Genomic DNA, 20599 nt, shown 5'->3' on the forward strand with positions numbered 1-20599 from the left:
AATTTTCGATTTCCAAGTGTATTTTGAAGTAAATTCGTTGAGGAGGGAGATGAGTGCGTTTGATTGAAATTGGGCGAGCAGAGAGAAATTCGCTGAGGAGAGAGAAAATGTCGGTTCAATCGAAAGGGAAAAGGAACTCACGTGATATGATCTCATCCGTTCATTTTCTTTTCATCCAGCGGTTATAAGAGGTTCTCATTAAAAAGAGGTTCTCATCTTAGGAGAGGTTCTCACCAGAACCTGGTCTTATAGTTCAAAATAGATATAACTTGAGAAGTTGATGTGGCAAAAAAAACAAGGTTTACAGTTTAAAATAGATATAGCTTGAGTGAAAAACCAACAAGGTTTAATGGTTTATAGCTTACCGCTGCTAATGCTCAAATACCAACTACCAAAAAGGGATTACTGCTTAGGACACGCTTAGATTGGGTGTAATGGATTATGGGGGTAATAAAAGTCAAACCACCATAATAAAAGGACAATGAAGGTGAATTGAGGTGGTTGCAAGGAGGTTGGTGTGGTGGTATTGTGATGAGAAGTTGTGGTAGTGGTGGTGTTGTGAGGAGAAGGGAGGAGGGGGGAAGTAATTACCCCCAAATGAGGGTAATAATCACCCTAGTGGGATGGTGGGTAACTATCCCTCCCATGATGAGGGTATTTGTTCCCCTTCCCTTTTTATTTCTTCTTGCCAACACTAGCTTGTTCCTTTTGCCACCACTTCATCCCCTCATCATCATCTTCAATTACCTTAGTTTGACTTTTATTACCCCTTTAATACATTACCCTTAATCCAAGCATGCCCTTAAGTGGATAGAAAGAGCATAATAGCATGGGCTGCATGGCGGTGGTAAATCTCGTAATTGAAATCATTGTCCCGAAGCTTCATCTTACACTTCTTTCCTGTTTTCCGCGTTTTAAAAACAAAAAAGTCAATAATATTGTAACACGGTTTTTTCTTTTGCTAGTGTCACTTTCTGAATTTTCTATACAACCCACTGCCCACAGCTCACAAATCACAATCCCACTCAAATACACCTCTCTAAGAACCTTCCTACTGCCCATTTCAATTCATTCCTTTATAAACCCATTTACATTTTTTTCATATCAACCAACTCAAAGACACATCATAAACCCAACCAAATTAGTACTACAAACTATGGCATCATCTTCACTTCTCTTAACCACTCTCTTTCTAGCTACCCTATTTGCCGCTTCTACAGCCAATTTCAACAATGAATTTACAATCACTTGGGGAGATGGTCGAGGTAAAGTTCTCAACAACGGGGACGACCTCACCCTCTCCCTCGATAAAGCTTCCGGCTCCGGCTTCCAATCCAAAAACGAATACCTCTTTGGTAATATTGATATGCAGTTAAAACTTGTCCCTGGTAATTCAGCTGGTACTGTCACTGCTTACTATCTCTCGTCTATGGGTAAATCCCATGATGAGATTGATTTTGAGTTCTTAGGGAATGTTAGTGGACAACCTTACACTTTACATACTAATGTATTTGCTCAAGGCAAAGGTAATCGTGAAAAACAGTTTCACTTGTGGTTCGACCCTACTAAAGATTTCCACACTTACTCAATCCTTTGGAATCCACAGATAATTGTTTTCTCTGTTGATGGAATTCCAATTAGAGAACACAAGAACATGGAATCAAAGGGAATCCCATTCCCTAAGAATCAACCTATGAGGATTTACTCTAGTTTGTGGAATGCTGATGATTGGGCTACCCAAGGAGGTCGGGTTAAGACCGATTGGGCTCAAGCTCCTTTCACTTCTTCATACAGGAACTTTAAAGCTGATGCTTGTGTATGGAACTCTGGTTCGTCTTCGTGTGGGTCGGGTATATCAGACTCAAATTGGTTGACCCAAGAGCTGGATTCAGCGAGCTTGGAAAGGATGAGTTGGGTGCAGAAGAATTACATGGTCTACAATTACTGTGCAGATGTTCAGAGGTTTTCTCAAGGCCTTCCTACTGAATGCACAACTACATCCTAATCCTAAACGCATTTAGTCAACTCAAAGTTTTATTTTGTCTTAGAATTCAATTAATTATTCTTTGATTCTTTTGTAGCAAATTAATGTTCCTCTAGTTCCTCCATTTCGCAATAGGTGTATCATTTTTTTTCCACGTATCCCAACATGCTTCATTGAACCTTAATATTTCTAATTGCGTTTAAGTAAAAATTATAAAAAAAAATGATATTTGGAATTCTCACATTAATACGAATTTAACAAGATATCACTTGACTATGTTTGTTTTTACATAATGTGAAAGAATAATTGTCAAAATTAATTAATAAATAGTGTCCAAAAAAAAAAAGATGCATCTATTACGAAACAGATGAAGTATTAATTTTCAATCGTAAGATGGTTGTGAATCAAAACTCTCTGTAAAAGTGTCAAATGAGTAAACTACAGTCCATCCTGGCATCCACTATATTTTGGCCATAGTCATAACTTATAACTTGTACGAGTTGTGCTTATGCCTAAAAAAGTTGGCTCGTGCCATTAAGGAATAACTGACAAAGTTAAGCTATCAAAATAATTTAATGTCGGCTGACGGGGTCATGCACTCGTGCCCTTCCCAACAATATATTTAAAAATTAAATACGCATTATAAAAATATATATCTAATCTATAATCTTTTAAAAGCAAGGAGTATGATTTCACTATTCATTCAATAGTGTATTGCCTAAAAGACCCTTAAGTTTCTTATCATTTATCATTTGTGCCCTCCTCTAAATCTCGTGTTCACTCGGTGCCTCCCTTCTCCCTCCTCCCTACTTCCCTTCTTCTTTTCCTTTCACATGTGGTTCTGGATGGTTTTTCAGCAAACCGTAGCTCTTTACGCCCTCATTTCGTCTCTCCTCTCTTCTCCCTCCTTCTTTCTCTATCCATTTTTCTTCTCTGCTACATCTATCTCACTCCACAATAATTGAACATGGCGGCTGATATCCTTGATTGTGGCTAGGATTTTCTCGTTCTTCTTCTTTCAAGGTTAACAGGAAGTAGACGAAGATAATGGACAAGGTAGTTTTCTTCTTTTCTCAATTTCTGAATTTTATAGGTCTAGGTATTTAAAATTCGATTCTTTTAGGGGTTTTAGTGTTTCAGATTCTAATTTCTCTTAATTTCTGCATTTTCTAAGTCTTGGTATTTAAAATTCGATTTTGTAGGGGTTTTAGGTGTTTCAGATTTCTATCTTTCTGAATTTTCTAGGTCTAGGTAATTTTAGGGGTTTTTGGTGTTCAGATTCTTATCATTTCTTAGTTTCTGAAATTTGTAAGAGTATGCATAAATAACCATCTTAGCCTCTGGATTTCTTATGAGAGTGTTAGGATTCTACTCTTTTCATAATTGCTTGATTTATGAATTTGTTCGATAGATTACCAGCCAAAGGAAGGAGATATGCCGAAACTGAGCTTGAAAAGTACTAAGATACTCTGGGCTGAGATGGCTCGAGCTGAGGTGACATTCTACTATTTTTTTCATCTACTATTCATTGTGACTATGGTTGGCAAACTATTGGTGTGTTAATGTGGATTATGTATTGCCAAATTCTATTTGGTTTCAGGCAGCTAAGAAACTCTGGGCTTATATAGTGAAGGATTTGCTCAAGATCCCAACAGGCGTAACATAAAATTTGACAAGATGTTGCATTCCATTTTTCGTGTAGATACCATCAACAGGTTCTGGATGAATAAATCTCTCTATAAGCATGTATGGTCGCTTAGTCAGAAGAAGGTAATACTGATCTCCTGTTTTATGTTTTATGATCATCTTTCACGAGATATTGCCATTTCAAGTTCTGATTAACAACTGAATTATCTGTGTATGGCAAATGACTCTGATCCTAGGACAGGGGCTCTGATGCTCTATGATGGAAAACTTTTTGAGAAATTATAGATTATGCAAAATGGTCATAGTAACATTGTGGTAACATTTATTATCTTATAAAAAACTCTTCTGCTAGATTTCTATGGATGTTTTTCTTTGATCATCAATTTTCGTTCCTCCTTAACACACTGTTTCCTTTCCCATTGCTTGATAATGTGATTTTATTTCATATACCAGGTCTTGGAAGATAAGCCTGATCAATCAAAATGGACGCTGAAATATATAGCATTTGGCCGTGACATTGAGTTCTCTTGGCTTGCTCGAAATCTGCAGGTACCATCATTCTTTGGTTTTTCTATATTTTATCATTATCTGTTCACTTGAAAGTTATCTCCTGGATATGGTTTAATTTGTACTATTTCTGGCGTCACTGCAGCCCATCCCAAACCAGAAAATTCATTGGAGATCTCTAGAAGGTCTTCCAATCAGGTGAGAATTATATGCAGCAGCAATGCTGAAGCTTGTACTTTCACTGCTTCGTCTATGTGTAGTTCTTTGGAATTCTTCATTACACTTTTGCCCATGTTTGCAATCCTCATTATAATCTTGTTGTACATGAAATTCTGTGGGCTCTAAAGGACCAGAAGTTATATAGTCAATTGACTTAATATCACTGTTGCTTTGCTTCGCCTTTTTTTCCATCTGAATTAAATGGGCATTGAAGCTGTGGTATTCACATCGGCATACTGCTAATGGTGCTCTAGACTTCTAAATTTTATCCTATAGGAGTATCAATTGGTTGTTGATGAAAAATATTCTTCCTTTGCAGTGGTGCTGTTCGATTTTACCCAAGAGGTACTTCATCATGTCTTGTAGAAGTAAGGACCCTCTCCCTGATGTGTCCAGTTTAATTTGTAATTGACCCTGCTTTGTTAAAACTTGATTTTTTTTATTTTTATTTTTTATGATTCATTTGTCTCCAGTCCACTGCCTCCTTAGAAAATCCCTAACTAAAATACGTCTTAAAAATCTTGGGTCCTGTGGTTCATAAATCTATATACATATGAACTGAATGATCAGTTTGTTTCAACAGATGAGCTGTTGTTGCTATTTTGGAGCTCTTTGATTAGTTTAAATAAGATTAACAGGAAGTAGACGAAGATAATGGACAAGGCACTTTTCTTCTTTTCGATCTCAATTTCTGAATTTTCTAGGTCTAGGTATTTAAAATCCTATTCTTTTAGGGGTTTTGCCGTTTTGGTTTTTCAGATTCTTATTTTCTTCCAATTTCTGCATTTTCTAAGTCTTGGTATTTAAAATTTAATCTTTCAGGGGTTTTAGGTGTTTCAGATTTCTGTCATCTCTCAATTTCTGAATTTTCTAGGTCTAGGTAATTTTAGGGGTTTTTGGTGTTTAGATTCTACCCTCCAAAACCAGATTAATTGCAGGGCTACTGGCCACTTTAAACAGGTTAATTAAATTTGTTGTAAGCTGGGTTCATAAGTTTATCAATAATGTGTATTCTGCTGTTTTTACTTCTCATCTGCATAATAACAGGTTGCTCCTTTTCACTCTTATGCATCAGCTTCTAAAGAATATTAGGGTGCAGAATCTTCAGAATTTGGCATTAGTGTAGCCTTTGCGTTTGTTATTATGATGTTGGGAGATCTTCTTTAATTTGTATGAACTGATGGAATGATTATGGAATTACAGAATGTGGCCTGATGGTCAGACTGTTGTTACTGCAGATTGGAAGCGCAGTGCTCACTTTTGAGCATACTTTACTGGTATCCCTTATGACCTTTTATGTGTCTCTCAACTATCAAATTTGAAAGTACCAATTTCTTATTTACTCTGGTTATTATTAGTTCATTTCATATTATGTTAGGTTACTACGACTTTCTCTATATTCATCTGTTTTGACACTCCTGTTAGGCATCATTCAATTATAAAGAAAATTTTAATTGCTTTCTGATTTTCAAAATCAGTAATATGACAAGCATGAAAAGCGAATTTTTAAGCGGTTTTGGTTGTATCTATCAAATTTTGAATTTCCATAGGTCTTGGTGTGAAGCATAGTGGTTGTGATTTGTGTGTGAACCAGAATATATTTCCCAGTTTTCTTTGTTGTTATGTAATTACAATTTATGTCTCAATGTTTTTTACTCGGGCTTGGTACAGTTACTATTCTTTTTGTTGTGAAATTTATAATTTTTTGATCATACTGTTGAATAAAATCTTCAATAGTTTATTGCGATCAATTTAGTTTTTAGGGGTCTGATTAGTTGGGTTTTTTTTGCTACTTCCCAAACAAGATTGAGGGGTTTAATCCAATTTACTTTGTAGTTCGAATTAATTATACAAACTTTTGTATAAGGCGGTCTTTCCTGTAAGACCACCTTGTAGTGGGTTATATTCGCGGGTCAAATCTTGTTGGCCGGGTTGCGGGTCGAATTATTTGGGTCCTATAAAAAGCTTTTTTTACGCAAATTTTCCCATTTCAAATCACTGTTCACATTTCAGGGATTGAGGAGAGAGAAAGCTCTGTGATTCTTCGCCGATCCTTCTTCTACAATTCTACTGCCATTCTACTCGATTTCTTCAGATCTCCGACTCAGCCTCTCTGCTTCATCTTCGTTTCTGCGATTTCGTAAGTTTCTCTTTCGATTTTCTTTCGATTCACCTTCGATTTTGTTTTCTGGTGGTTTGTGATTGGCTTGTGGTGGGGGCTCATACGCGAATGAGAGCAAGATTTGTGGTGGATTTCATTGATGCAATAATTAAGGCTTACGAAGCAGCGGTGAGGAAGGTGGCGGCGTTGTCGATTGCGGCGGTAATGTAGGTCTTCGCTCACCACAAAGGATGCTCGTAAGTCTCCAACCACTGGATCTCCGCCTTCAAAACTGGTCTGATTTTCTAACATTATTACTCCTATTTGAATGCTAGAGATTTCGATTTATTTCTTTGAAATTATTAGGATTGAGTTTTTATTTGGATTTTCATTTTAGGTTTTTGTTTTTTGATTCTTTTTATTAAATTCCGGCGAGAAATTAGGGTTCCAGCGAAGGAAAGAATCAGATCCTCGTCGGCGAGCAGCGAGAGATGAAGGAGACACTACTACAAAAATGGGCAAAGAGACCCGTCCAAAATGGCCTAAGAGACCCCATTTAAGGGGGTCTCTAGATGGGGGGGTCTCTTTTATAAAGAGACCCCCCATCTAGAGGGGGTCTCTTTGTTAAAACGAGAGACCCTTTATTTAAGAAAAGGGGTCTGTTATGTTAACCATACAAAAAATAATATATAAGGGGAAGAGACCCGTTATTAGAGAAATGGGGTATGCTTGTAAAAAAATTCAGATCCCATATTTAACATATGGGGTCTCTTCGATTTTCTTAATATTACTTTATCCAACAAACTGAGACCCCATATGTAAGATAGGAGGTCTCTTTGAATTTTTTTAATATTTTTATATTTAACAATTCAGACCCCATAAGTAGGATGAAGGGTCTCTTTGAATATTCTACTATTTTTTATTATTGAACTCGAGAGACCCCATTTTATACCTAACGGGTCTCTTTCATTAATTTTTATTAAAAAAAACAGCATAAATAAACCATTTTTCGGCCTAAAAAAATCAGCATTTAACCATTTAATAAATTCCAAAATAATTCTTACAATTACCAAAAAAAATTATTTTCTACTTTACATCAATTATAATCTCCAAAATATAATAAAGCTCAAAAGTCTACATAATTGTGACAATATTAAACAAATTGACAATAATCATCATTAGCAATGCGAGCACAAGCATATCACCTCCAACTCCATTTATTCCTAGTCCACCACCTATTCTTTGAGGCCGCCAGTTATGAAAAGTTCTTCCACGCTCCACCATCCATCAGAACCCTCCTTAGTTCCCTCAAATTTACTTCCATCAATTTGTTTAAACGCATCAAAAGTTACAAAAGATATGTCACATAAGTCATATAAGTCACATAAGAAAAGTTAAAGGAACTTATAACAAATATATTCCACATAATAACCAGCTAGCAACAAACCTTTCATGTCCCTTGTATGAGAAATTATATTAAATCGTAGAATCTTGGTTTGTTTCTCTCCTGTCATAGACCATTTTATCTGAAAGACACAATGGAGAAAGATCTATAAGGACAAGAAATTAACAGACAAAAGAAGCATGCTAGAAGAATTTAAGAACATTTGATTATCATCTACAACAGTGAATTCCTTAACGGCAGGACATCAAGGTGCTATGCCGCACACCTTTAATCAATAAAGCTACACATGTGAGAGGACCGCCATTACAAAAGTTGTAGAAATACTGACGTAAGTGCCAATTTACCAGCCCTTGAACCAACTAAGGAAAATTTATAGATAAAACTGACCCACTTACCAGGGAACCTTTCAATATAGTGTATAAAATTAACTGGGAAGTTTTGAGTAACCGAGAGTCTTTTGGAGGAACAAATGAGCTTAGTAAAGAATTGCATGTGGTGATATATTTTTCAAAACAAAGGGAGAAATTGTACTCCCGATTTTTCTTTTACAGAGTGCAGCTAAAGTGTGGAATTTCATATAAACTGATTATTGTAAGGAATTCAGTTACACGCGTACATATTATCCATAATCACCAATATGAAAATCATACGACAAGACGATTGGTAGTTTTAGAACATGTGAAGATAATGCAGTACTAGGAAGAAGAATGCAGTAGGATCATAACCAGTTCTAGGAAGAAGAAAGTTGTGGCATACTAATATTGCAAAGATCACAGGTACATATCTCTATATTCTGTATCAATTCAGAAATATGCATATAAACAATTAATGCAAAAAATGATATCAGAAGCTAAGGAAAATGAAAGAACTCCGGTTTAAAACATACTCTATACTCTCTATATCATTTCAGAAAATCGGAATATAAACAAGTAATGCAAAAATTGATGTCAAAAGCTAAGGAAAATGAAAAAACTCCAGTTTAATACATACTCATTGATGACCATTTTGGTGAACTAGGGGATCTCCTTTCCTTCTCCAACTTGATCTAACCAATAAAAATATCAGTAAGTTAGAGTTAGCTAATTTATTAACCTTCATCTATGATTCTGCCTTTGCAGTTTTTTCAGTCACTGCTAGTTTGTCCTTTAAACGCTTCATCTCTGCTTGAAAATTGGCATACATGTGTCATTTGTTTGACTGAGATTATATGATCGATAAGAGGAATTCCATGTACAGGGAGTTGTATACTTGCAAAACCCTATGTTCTTCAACCCATTGCTTCACTGGAATTACCTTATCAACCCCGTCTTTCCATTCATTAGCCAACTACAGTTGCCACTCTGTTTGCTGACACCTTAGCTCGTGCAAGCTCCCCCTCACGAATTATCTTCTCCTCCTAAATATCACCAAAGATAATTTATGATCAGACATTAGAAAAACTACTCTATCTTGAGACATTGAACTAGTTTATTATTCTTTACAGTAAAGAGTATAAAAGAGAAATTAAATCGTAACACACTCACCACCAATAAATATTCCAGCAAATCATATATTATGAAAATTGAGAACATCAAACAAAAGTGAGAAACTGGATGCAATTTATAACCTTCTGTTAGTCAAAGTATTATATCTTACATTGAGCTCAGAGATTTTGCGTTTCTATAACAACATTAGCAGTAGCCCCCACCAGCCAAAACGACCTCCTCAAGTTCCTGAATCGCCTGGCTAAGCTTTTCAACCTCTATGACTTTCTGATGGTTGGTCTTTTCGAGTATTTTGTTCTCTTCCAGGTAGATTTCGATCTGTCTCCTTAACTCGAGGTTTTGGTTTTATATATCCTCAACTCCTCAAGATTTTCCTTGTCTCAAGGACAACTGCTTCTTTTGACTTTGTATGACGTTCCATAGCTTTCTTATCCTCTAGCAAAGTTGCAATCTGCCAAAGAAGACAGATCTTAGAATTCAATATAAGTATCTAGCAGGCCATCAGTTGATACTAAAATTATTTCTACTTGTAGTAAGTACCTCATTCTTGTAAATTTTGATGTCAGCTTCAAGAGGATCGATGATCGAATCAATTGGTAGAAGATCCTCCTCCTTGTTGTTTGTGTGTAGCCTCCTGAGGGCTGCTTCAGCTACAAACTGTGCAGCCAAAGCATCCTTCTTCTCGTCAGCTACTTTCTTCATTTCTAGATTATGCATTTTGATCAGTTCCCAAACACAACCACTGTCACTTTCTTTGGTTCCTTTTACTTGCATGAAACCTTAGTTAACATCTGAAAATCGGCATAAATACCTTAGTTACAGGAAGTTTTCAGTGACTGTAAGTTTCTCATCTAACTTTTCGTAGTTCATTTTGAGTTGTACAAGGGGGGAGAATACATAAAGTAATACACAATGCATATAGACTTAGCTGAAGATCATGGAAAAGTAACAAATGAGGTTAAATAAAAAAATATGACAAAGTATCTCAGAATATATACCTCATCTAAAGCTTTTCCTTCAGCACTTGAGTTGCTCGTAAGGCCTCAATCTCATTCGTGCACCACCTATCTCATTATCTTCTCTGAAGCCATGTTTAAAACCCAAAATAAATTGTTGGAAATCAGACATAGCATACCAAATCCATTGTCTTAAAGGAAGGATAGAATAAGTTCTTAATTATATGATTTGTCGAGAGCTAAATTTTAAACAATGCTAAAGTTGTGGAACTCTAAGCTACTACACTCAGTTTAAGGACATATGATGAGGCATATAACCAAACATCTATGGCTTAATTCATATTATTTGACTGCCTTAGGGTTCAGAACATTTAATGTTTCAGCTCTCAGTCATGTGGTACGGTTACTACACTATAAATTATGAGGCGCAGCAAGTAACCTGATGTTTCCAAACCAGAAAAACTATACTGAATCTTAATTATGTTCATGAAAGAAGCCAGGTTGGGCATCACACACCACAAGAAAAATTAATCCCTCTAAACAAATTTAGCATGACACCAACACCATTAAGCATGACATCCACACCATTTAGAAACTACAAGTCATCAGACGAAATCTGATTTTCCTACTAACTTTTTTGTGGTAGAGTCGACATAAAGATTAGAATTCTGGCATGAATACTTCAAATGAATCTAAAACATCCAATTGACAGTTGACAAGCATGAAGAATTCAAATTCGACTAAAGCCACAATTTCACACAGTCAATTAGAAATTTGTAGAAACTCATAAAAGAAAAAACCTAACTTTGTAGTTGAAATTGAATTTGAAAAATTCAGAAAGAAAGAAAAACCTAACTTTGTAACAACAATTACAAATTAAAATCGAAAATCCCACATGAAAATAACAATTACTAATTTCGCAGAACACACAACCTTAGCCGCAATTCTTCATTTTCCGATTATTACCTAGATTGCCTTTACACCCACGAAGCTTTTAACCAATCTGAAATCCTAATTCCCCTCAAATCCTCCCGAAGAACGATCCCTAAAAACCCTAATCTCACAAAACATAACCGTGCAAGTAAAAAAACCTTAAATTCCGTGAAATCCAGAACAAATAAGAAAAAAACGCAACACAATAGCAACTAAATCAACATGAACTTAATTCAAATGAAATCAACAAAACATCACAAAATCGGATATTGAAACTAAAAAATTACAGACCTGGAAAAGGTTCTTCCGGTTTGGATCTGCGAGAGTGTAGCTTGCTGAACTCTGGATGCTCGCTTCCAGGTTCTTTCAAGTAATGAGGCGCCATTATCGCAGATTATTTTCTCAATCGGGTTTCCAGATCTAGAGGGGAAGTGCAGAGGAAGTGATGGAAGGAAAAGCTCTGGGTTTCATTTTTTTCTAATGTTTTCTAATGGAACAAGGTTGTTGGAAGATGCGAAAGAAGGAAACGAAAGAGACCCGGTATCAAATAAGGGCTCTCATGATTTTCTCGTAAATTGGCTTTGTGGGCCCAGGGTACACAGGAAACCTTTTATCTAAACTAACGGGTCTCACATTTCCCCCTTTTGATTTTCTGTCCAAAAAATGTGGGCCCTTTGATAAATTAGAGACCTGTTATTTAAAATAAGGGGTCTCTCGTTTGTTCCATCTTATTTTTCGCAGATAAATTGTGGGTAATTTCTGTAATTAGAGACCCGTTATCTCTAATATTGGGTTTCTTATATTAAAGAGACCCGTTATCTCAACCAATGGGTCTTTTCTTAAGGGTCTCTTTGGCCATTTTTGTAGTAGTGAGAGGTCGTCGGCGTGAAGATTCAGAGCCGCCATTGTTTGCTGTTATGTGCTCTGATTTTCCTTCATTTCTAATTTGACATATATCAGACCTGTAAATGTTCTTGTGGTGGTTGTGCTTGTGGCTATGATTCCCCGGTGGCGGCTGTGGCGGTGGCAGCAATGCGAAGGAACAATGCTGCAGAGGCCGCACAAGTCCTAACAACTGTTGTTGGTGGTCGTTGTTGTTAAGGATCTACTTTGTTGTAGTTACAGATTTGTTTTAGTTATAGTTTGGTTATATTTAGTTAATAAATCAAATGGTTTAGTAATACATTGTATTTTAAAATTGCAAAGAAATGTAATTAATATCCAAATTTATATTTTAACAATTTTGTTCATTTATAATAGTCATGATTAAATAGGTTTTAGTTATAAATAAATTTATTTTAGTTACATATTTGTTATATTTTTAGTTATTCTTTTTAGTTAAGATTAAATTTCTGGATTTTAGTTAAATTTTTTGAGTTTTAGTTATGATTTCGTGAAATTCATTTAATTTAATATGAAATTCAATTAGTTAAGCAATCGAACAAATTAGTTAAGCATCAAAGCCAATTAGTTAAGCAATTAGACCAATTAGTTAAGTGGTCAAACTAATAAGTTTACAGATATAAATTTGTTAAGCCGAAAATTCAATTAGTTAAGCAAAGAAATCAATTAGTTAAACAATGAAATTAATTAGTTGAGCTTGAAATTCAATTATTTAAGCTACGAAACCAATTAGTTAAACAATGGAACTAGTCAGTGAAGCAATGGAACCAATTAGTTAAGCACAGAACTAATTAGTTAAACCTGGAATTCAATTAGTCAAGTAATGGAACCTAATAGTTAAGCAATGCAACCAATTAGTTAAGCAATTGAACGATTTAGTTAAAGCAATGAAACCAATTAGTTAAACCCGGAATTCAATTAGTTAAGCAATTGAACCAATTAGTTAAGTTTGAAATTCAATTAGTTAAGTTATGGAACTAATTAGTTAAGCAATGAAACGATTTAGTTAAAGCAATGAAACTAATTAGTTAAACCTGAAATTCAATTAGTCAAGTAATGGAACCTAATAGTTAAGCAATGCAACCAATTAGTTAAGCAATTGAACGATTTAGTTAAAGCAATGAAACCAATTAGTTAAACCTGGAATTCAATTAGTTAAGCAATTGAACCAATTAGTTAAGTTTGAAATTCAATTAGTTAAGTAACGGAACTAATTAGTTAAGCAATGAAACGATTTAGTTAAAGCAATGAAACCAATTAGTTAAGCCTAAAATTTAATTAGTTAAGCAATTGAACAAATTAGTTAAGTTTGAATTTTAATTAGTTAAGTAATGGAACATTTTAGTTAAGGGTTTTTGAGTCGTAGTTTTTTTTTAAAAAAAAAATTCAGTTTTAGTTAAACAATGAAATCAATTAGTTAAGCACTGGAACGAATTAGTTATGCACTGGAACCAATTAGTCAAGCAACGAAACCAATTAGTTAAACAATCAAACCAATTGATTAAACAATATAACCAATTAGTTAAGCAATGAAACCAATTAGTAAAGTTTGAAATTTAATTAGTTAAGCAACGAAAAGCAATGGAACAAATTAGGTAAGCATTGTAATGAATTAGTGAAGCACTGTAACGAATTAGTGAAGCACTGAAACCAATTAGTTAAACATTGAAACTAATTAGTTAAATCGAACCGATTAGTTAAGTAATGTAACCAATTAGTTAAGCATTGAAACTAATTACTTAAGCGATGAAACCAATAAGTTTAGAGTTATAAAGAAAATATTTGTTAAGCCTAATATTCAATTAGTTAAGCAACGAAACCAATCAGTTAAGCATAATTTCGTTTTAACTAAAACAATATTAATTTTAACTAAATCAAAACTTTTTTTTAACTAAAACGAAATTATGCCTAACTATAACAACTTTACTCATAACTAAAACAAATTTAATTATAAATAAAATAATAAAACTAAAATGGAGAAAGATTCAACTAAATCATTTTATTTCTTAACTAAATATAACAAAAGTATAACTAAAACAATAATTGACTTAAATGTAACTATATCATTTTATTTTAAACTAAATATAACAAAAGTATGACTAAAACAATTCAATTCTTAACTAGAAGGGGATATATTTAATGAGATCAACAAATGTATATTATTGAACTCTCGACAGGGTTATTTAGAAAGTTAAAACAAATACAATTAGTCAACTAGTACTAGGTGCTTGGGAGTAGTGTGTTTAGTTTAAGCTTCAGTAGTATCTGTCTCATCCTTGCAAGATCGGTCAGCCTCCCGGGCTTTGGTCTTTGGATCACAACAATAGAAGACTTCTTTTCCTGTTCTTTCTTCCCTCTTTTCTGAACTATAGCCGAAACTTCCTTAGGAAAGAGCTATGCAATTGTTGGCCAGAAATAACTGCAAAATAAACACGACTATTTCAGGAAAAACTCATTGCTAATTGCTACCAAAGAGAGATAGTAATGGCTGCCCATATTCACTACACTGCAATAGATTTGCAATTCATTTTTTCTTGCTATCTAAATGCGAAAAAGGCAGAAATGCGAAAAGGCAGAAATGCAAAAAGGCAATTCATTTTTTCTTGCTATCTACGCAACCTACGACACACCATGGACAGAAAATAGACTCTTCAACTCGTGAGATCAACTGTCAAGATCAACACATTTTACCTCCTCACATGAGCTTTGGAGAAAGCACTTGATTATGTTTCATTGCCAAAAACATAATCCATGTATCTAAAGCACATGAAACAGATTCTATCAGTACTCAAAGCTTTACCTATACATGAAACATATTCTATCAGTAGTTAATTATGTTCCTGTTACCAATCTTGGTATTAGATAATTAAGAACAATGGCTCTACCAACGCTTCTTTCTTAGACACAGTGTAACTTCCCACCAGAGCTGAATGGAAACTCAAAGTGCATGATGGAAGCAGATTAGGGGAATAATATAACAACTCCCAGGACTTGATCAAATGACACTTACACACTAACACATGACACTAACACATGTAACCAACATTCAGTACAGACAACCCTGTAATCCAGTAATGTAGTAGAACTTGGCATAACTTTCAAAACCAAATTGGAAGCACATCAAAAGCAAAAATCAATTGTATCCTAGTTCATAAGTTCATAACTAAAGTATCCTAGTTCATAACTAAAAACAAGAAAAGCATAACTAATTGACATAAACAAATTCATAGCTAAACCAAAACAACCCACACAACAACAAAAATAATCAAACAAAATCTGCAAAATCAAAAACCTCAATTGCAACTAGAAACACAAAATTAAAAAAACATGTAAATTAAATACATTACAGGTATAACTAAAACACTAAAATTATTAACTAAAACACTAAAATTCTAAACTAAAACAAAAATTAAATCACCAACAACATAACCGACCGTCAACATCAACAACCGGCTAATAGCCACAAATCCAAATTCTAAAGTTCAAGTAAACCCTAATTAATTGAGAGAGAGTTACCAGGAAAAATGAAGGCGGAGGTCGGAGAAGAAAGAGAGGAAGAAGTAAGAGATTCTCCACCGCCTTCTCTAGCAGTAGCCAACCGCACCTCCACCATCGCCACCTCCTGTCATGAAATCGAAAATCGAAAATCGAAAATTGTAAAATCAATAAATTAAAGAGAACAAACTGAAAAATAAAAACAACGGAGAACAAATTAAAGAGAAAAATAACGACGGATTGAAACTCAACTAATTAAATGGAGTGACTGAGGTAGCCGGAGATCGATTGAGGAAGGAGAAAAAGCGAATGAGTGTTTCTAGGGTTTCGGAGGGGACGACGACGAGTACAACGGTGGCGAGGAGGTGAGGAGATCGCTGCAAGGAGGCGCCGACGACATGGCCGAGTTTTCTTAGGGGAGAGAGAGAGCGTGCAAAGACTTTGGAGGAGAGAGAGCAGAGAGAGTTTGAAGGAGGAACTGAGGAAGACGGGAAATGAAAATGAGAGGAGAGAGAAAAAAATCATATATATGGCGCGTGAGACCACGCGCGCGTGGTTGGCTCTTGAGGTCTTTCCTACACGCGCCTATAAGGCGGTCTTATCGAAAAGTTTCTGAATTAATTATAGGCTGGAACTTTGTCTAAATTTTCAATTTTAGACAGAAATTGAATTGTCTGTTTTGCTTAATTTCTAGCAGCAGTGTGTCTTGATTTACACTGAGTTTGCCAATTTTGTAAAATTTCAATGGTCAGAATCGCATTTTAGTCAGGATCGTTGTGGGATCGTGAAGGATCATTTAGGATCGCGATCTTACATCCGATTCTAACGATCCTACTTCCAATACTACAACCAACATTCAACGCTAAAAAAAATATGAGTAAAACACTTGAATTAAACCAATAATTCTTCATATTAACATCTTACCCATCTTTTGAATGATAATTCGACTTAAAACCCTTAATTGATTGTACAAAATTTCTTCACTTTGTACCCAAAATAAAAACCCCCAATTTGGCATGAAACCCTAACTTTCGAGTTAAACAAAATTGAAAATTTCCATATACACGATCTGGAACAGAGGTAGGCAGAGAGTAGTGCTTGGTATCTTCTTCCGGAAATATCATCTCTGGTGTCGCTCGCCGGTCATCAGATCTTCTCTTGGTTGCCTCGTTTCTCATTACTGGTTAATTGGTTTGAGCAGGTTTAGCAAGTTCGTAATAATGCTTTCTTTCCTTGAAATAGGTAATACTTTGTTTTTATTTTTGTTTTGGGAACTGAAAACACTAAAATGAGTATACGGAGTATATTCTTTTGCAACTAAGTAATTATCTTTATCAATCTATTGTACAAACCTAAACACTTGGCACTTCTCAACAAATAAAGATAAGATATTTTTTACCTTTATTATTATAAATAATCTTACCTTTATTTTTAATTTGTTTGTTATTTTAAGAAAACACATTTATTTTATATTGCATTTGTTATACAATAACCATATTTTTAAATTAATGTCACATAACCATTAATAAATTATTAAAAATATTTTTTGAACACGTGAAATTTCAAAATGTATAGGTAAATTGTTAATAAGGGCCATATCATATTATTTAAGAAGGAAAGAACAATTAATACGGGGTACTAATCTTTGTAAAATTGTTTTTATATGAAAAAATTTTGTATTTAATTATTTTTATTCATGAAATAAGTGTATTTCGTCATGCTATATTATTTTTATTACCCTTTTTAGCGATCCTACGATCCGATCCTACCCCCCCCTCACCGATCTCAAGTGGGATCCCGATCCTAACAACCTTGGTTGGACCGATGTCCCGAGAAATAGTAGTATATAAATCTAGATTTTCTGGTTGGGTCATGATTGAATGTGCCATGAATTGAGGATTTTTTTGCGAAGCAGACACATATTGGGATATTGATATTAGGAGTTTGGCCTTTCTACTGAAAGATCCTCTTTCCGCGCCTAGGTTTTTCATGTGAAAGAACGAGGAGAATGGTAACAGGATAAGGGTGGTGAATTTTAATCAGATGTTAATCAGTCTAACGATCATGTTAATCAGATGTTTTGGAAAGGGAAAGAACAGCAATAGATTAATATTCAAACCAACTGCGAAGACGAGAAGTAGATAACAGCTTAGCAAAACAATTAGTTTTGACCGTTAGACTCCAAGCTGAAAATATGCACAATGTTGAGTGGGTTTTTCAGTTTTGATGGGATATGGAAATGTTGCACATTGGCAGTGCTTAAGTTTTGCTTCTTCATTCTTAAAGAATTGATTCTGTCACACTGAACTTTTGGGGGAAAGCATTTATCAATAAGCACTATAGTGTTATGACTAGCTGATATAGTTAACTCCTCAAAGAAACATTAGATCAATATTTTTTTATATATATTTATTAGTAGATGATACATATTGTTTGCTTGTTAATGCATCTATGTTGTCTTTTTTTTTTGTAGGTTATCTTGGTTTAGGGGCTAACTATGGCGCAGAGATGGACTTCTTGACGTTGTGGTATAAACAATCTGGTATTATCTGGTTCTGAAAATATGCAGTTTAGGAATCTCTTTGTATAAATTGCGTAAAAAAAAAAATTGATACCTTTTTTTGGGGATTAACCGTGTTATTGTGCCTGTACAGTTTATTACTCACCTAATATGCATTCAGATTTTAAAGGCTTCATTGTTAGTGTATGTTGTTACTAGGCATGGTCGGATATGGATGTTGAGATTGAAATCGGGATGGGATAGAACTAAACTTCTTATGCAAGTAGAAACGTACAGTAGTATGCTTGCCACTAACTTGTTTCCTTTTTATTTGGGGAAAGGGAATAATGTAGATGATAATATTCATAGAAGTCAGCTAAAATTGACGATCTTAATTAGTACGAAAAAGGTGGTGTGCGTAGTTCGATCTGGAATCTTGTTTGTCGCTGGTAAAGTAGTATAAGGTTTGCATCATGCTCTTGACTTTTAGGAACAATAACTTATTTGCAGTCGTGTTGGTGCAGAAAGGATTGTAATTATGAGAATTGATCTCGATATGGGGTTATGGCCTGGTATTTGATATAGTTTTTCATTATGAGGGTAGTAAGGGAAATTTTATTACCTAGAAATTAAAGAACGAAGTTATCCACATTGTGTTGTATTTACGCCTTTACATGGTAAACTTCTCGAGACAAAGGAACTTTTCTAGGGCTATTTTTTAAAATAATAAGAAAAATACAATGGTTCAGTAGTAGTGTATGAGGATGAACATTGGGACAAGAAAGCCATTAGTTAGAAAAGGGGGTTGAGGTTTTCAGGAAAAAAACGTCTTTGATAATAATTTGTAGCCTGGAGTATAATGCACGTAGAAGGCAAGATAATTATAATGCACGTAGAAGGCAAGATAATTTGTTGCCAGAGTACACGTCTGCAATCAGTATGCCACCCATGTACAGTACTTGATGTTTTGTCTAAAAACAATATAGGTCATTTATTACTTAACAATCATGGAAATTGTAGTGTCCACTACGAAGGAATTTCCATTGATTTAGGTATTAATCCTCTGTGATGCGTTTGAAGGATGCAAGTAGGTGTGCCTGGAAAGTCATATTATTTACTTTATTGGAGAAGAGTTAGTCTGGTTTAAGATCCATATAAATGAAGTTAACCTATATCATACTTCGTATGTGTTAATCGTACTTTAATCGTATATGATTTTTAGGAAAGATGTCTGGAAATGTATCAAATTATTAACAAAATGTGATGGTCTGATACTAATTGAACTAAGTGGCTGCTAGGTAGTAAGATAAAGGGAGTTGAGGTTTTGGGTGGAGAAATAAACTAAGAGGCTTTAATCGTATATTTTTTTGTGGGAAAGATGTCTGGAAATGTATCAAATGATTAACAAAATGTGATGGTCTGAGACTAATTGAATTAAGTAGCTGTTAGGTTGTATGATAAAGGACATGGATTTTTTGGGTAGAGAAATATCATATTTTCGTTCAAGCCTTTAGTTGAATACTGAGATAGCAAAATTTCAAGGTGGGGAAGAGGTGAAGATAATTGGGCTCTCTCTCTCCCACATCTTATTAAGGTTAGGCTTGATGGTTGATAGGATTTTGTGCAGTTACCATGTTTGAGTAAACCTCATTATCTGAAATTCCTGCACTAGGTCATTTTTATAACTTGGAAGATATGGGAAATAGAAGCACCAACACTAGCAACAACGAGGGATAAATATTTAACAACATTCTTACCCTCCCTTTAATCTCTTGGCATGTATTCTATGGAAAGTTAAAAGGATGGTGGAGGGGGAGAGTTAGTTAAGAATGATCATGTCTTGAAAAGTTGACCTCCCTTTGTAGTTGTTACAAACTCTTTTATTGTCCTAGCTGCCTGAATGGATTAGCCTTTTATTGTCGCTTCAGTCTTTGTCTATCACAAATTGTGGTACCATGACTTAATTTCCAAAATCAATGGGAAACCTCATATCACTTCAGATACTTAAGATGTATTTATGGTCATGGGCTTCATCTATATCTAGAACAGAAGTTCAATGAACCAAATGCGGAGGATTGACACAAGATTAAACACGTCTCATATTGATTGTAGTTAATAAATAGGTGAGCTCCAATTCTTAGATCTCGTTTTGATTATTCCTCTCTGCCTAAGTTCCTCTCTACTTTAAAACACTCTGTCATAGTATTTCTAGCTTGTATTTCTCTAACTGCATGAGCTGATATTTATCATGTGTAACTTTCTTTATGTTTTTCTCCCAGGAGAGTACAAATGCTTGAGGAGTCCTATGCTGATGTTTTCTAATTCAACATTTTGTGATCCCTTTATCTTAGGGTAGGTCTAGAGGTCATAACCATCATGGTTTCTCATATGGTTATTTGATATCCTGCTGATGATTTTATGCCAGCATTGTTTTTTTCATTTCACATAAAGCTTGATTGTGAGTT

General features: G+C 34.7%; 2 protein-coding genes and 1 long non-coding RNA gene across 6 annotated transcripts; 2 read left to right on the forward strand and 1 right to left on the reverse strand.

Annotated features, from left to right (window-relative positions):
- Positions 1–1059: 1059 nt before the first annotated feature.
- Positions 1060–2168, forward strand: LOC110780761 (probable xyloglucan endotransglucosylase/hydrolase protein 23). The gene has a single exon (XM_021985080.2). It carries the CDS (start codon positions 1157–1159, stop codon positions 2003–2005), a length of 849 nt encoding a protein of 282 aa, XP_021840772.2. The 5' UTR covers positions 1060–1156; the 3' UTR covers positions 2006–2168.
- A 669-nt stretch (positions 2169–2837) lies between these two features.
- LOC130466275 (uncharacterized) lies at positions 2838–18956 on the forward strand. 3 transcript variants are annotated; one of them, XM_056835054.1, is made up of 8 exons: positions 2838–3040; positions 3396–3478; positions 3585–3754; positions 4085–4180; positions 4284–4336; positions 4677–4725; positions 5561–5634; positions 18108–18956. In XM_056835054.1, the coding sequence occupies exons 3-7, from the start codon at positions 3662–3664 to the stop codon at positions 5570–5572; spliced, it is 303 nt and encodes a 100-aa protein (XP_056691032.1). In that variant the 5' UTR covers positions 2838–3040; positions 3396–3478; positions 3585–3661; the 3' UTR covers positions 5573–5634; positions 18108–18956. The 3 variants fall into 3 exon arrangements, 2 of the variants coding, with proteins under 2 accessions (XP_056691032.1, XP_056691042.1); XM_056835064.1 differs by lacking the exons at positions 2838–3040; positions 3396–3478; positions 3585–3754 and adding an exon at positions 3767–3946 and having other exon boundaries at positions 18108–18955; XR_008926317.1 differs by lacking the exons at positions 2838–3040; positions 3396–3478; positions 3585–3754; positions 4284–4336; positions 4677–4725 and having other exon boundaries at positions 3767–4180; positions 18108–18954.
- On the reverse strand, positions 7923–11696 carry LOC110801615 (uncharacterized). Of its 2 annotated transcripts, XR_008926321.1 has the most exons (7): positions 11528–11696; positions 10346–10428; positions 9888–10138; positions 9499–9798; positions 9157–9259; positions 8956–9023; positions 7923–7984 (listed from the first exon to the last, which is right to left on the reverse strand). It is a non-coding gene; the product is annotated as an uncharacterized lncRNA (long non-coding RNA). The 2 variants fall into 2 exon arrangements; XR_008926320.1 differs by lacking the exons at positions 7923–7984; positions 8956–9023 and having other exon boundaries at positions 9082–9259; positions 11528–11694.
- Positions 18957–20599: the final 1643 nt, after the last annotated feature.

Source organism: Spinacia oleracea, chromosome 1, assembly GCF_020520425.1.
Source record: "Spinacia oleracea cultivar Varoflay chromosome 1, BTI_SOV_V1, whole genome shotgun sequence".
Taxonomy (NCBI): domain Eukaryota; kingdom Viridiplantae; phylum Streptophyta; class Magnoliopsida; order Caryophyllales; family Amaranthaceae; genus Spinacia; species Spinacia oleracea.

Coding starts and splice junctions, on each gene's coding strand:
- LOC110780761 (XM_021985080.2), top strand. CDS start 1,157: ATGGCATCATCTTCACTTCTCTTAACCACTCTCTTTCTAGCTACCCTA.
- LOC130466275 (XM_056835054.1), top strand. CDS start 3,662: ATGTTGCATTCCATTTTTCGTGTAGATACCATCAACAGGTTCTGGATG. Junction 3,755..4,084: donor GGTCGCTTAGTCAGAAGAAG/GTAATACTGATC, acceptor TTCATATACCAG/GTCTTGGAAGATAAGCCTGA. Junction 4,337..4,676: donor CTAGAAGGTCTTCCAATCAG/GTGAGAATTATA, acceptor CTTCCTTTGCAG/TGGTGCTGTTCGATTTTACC.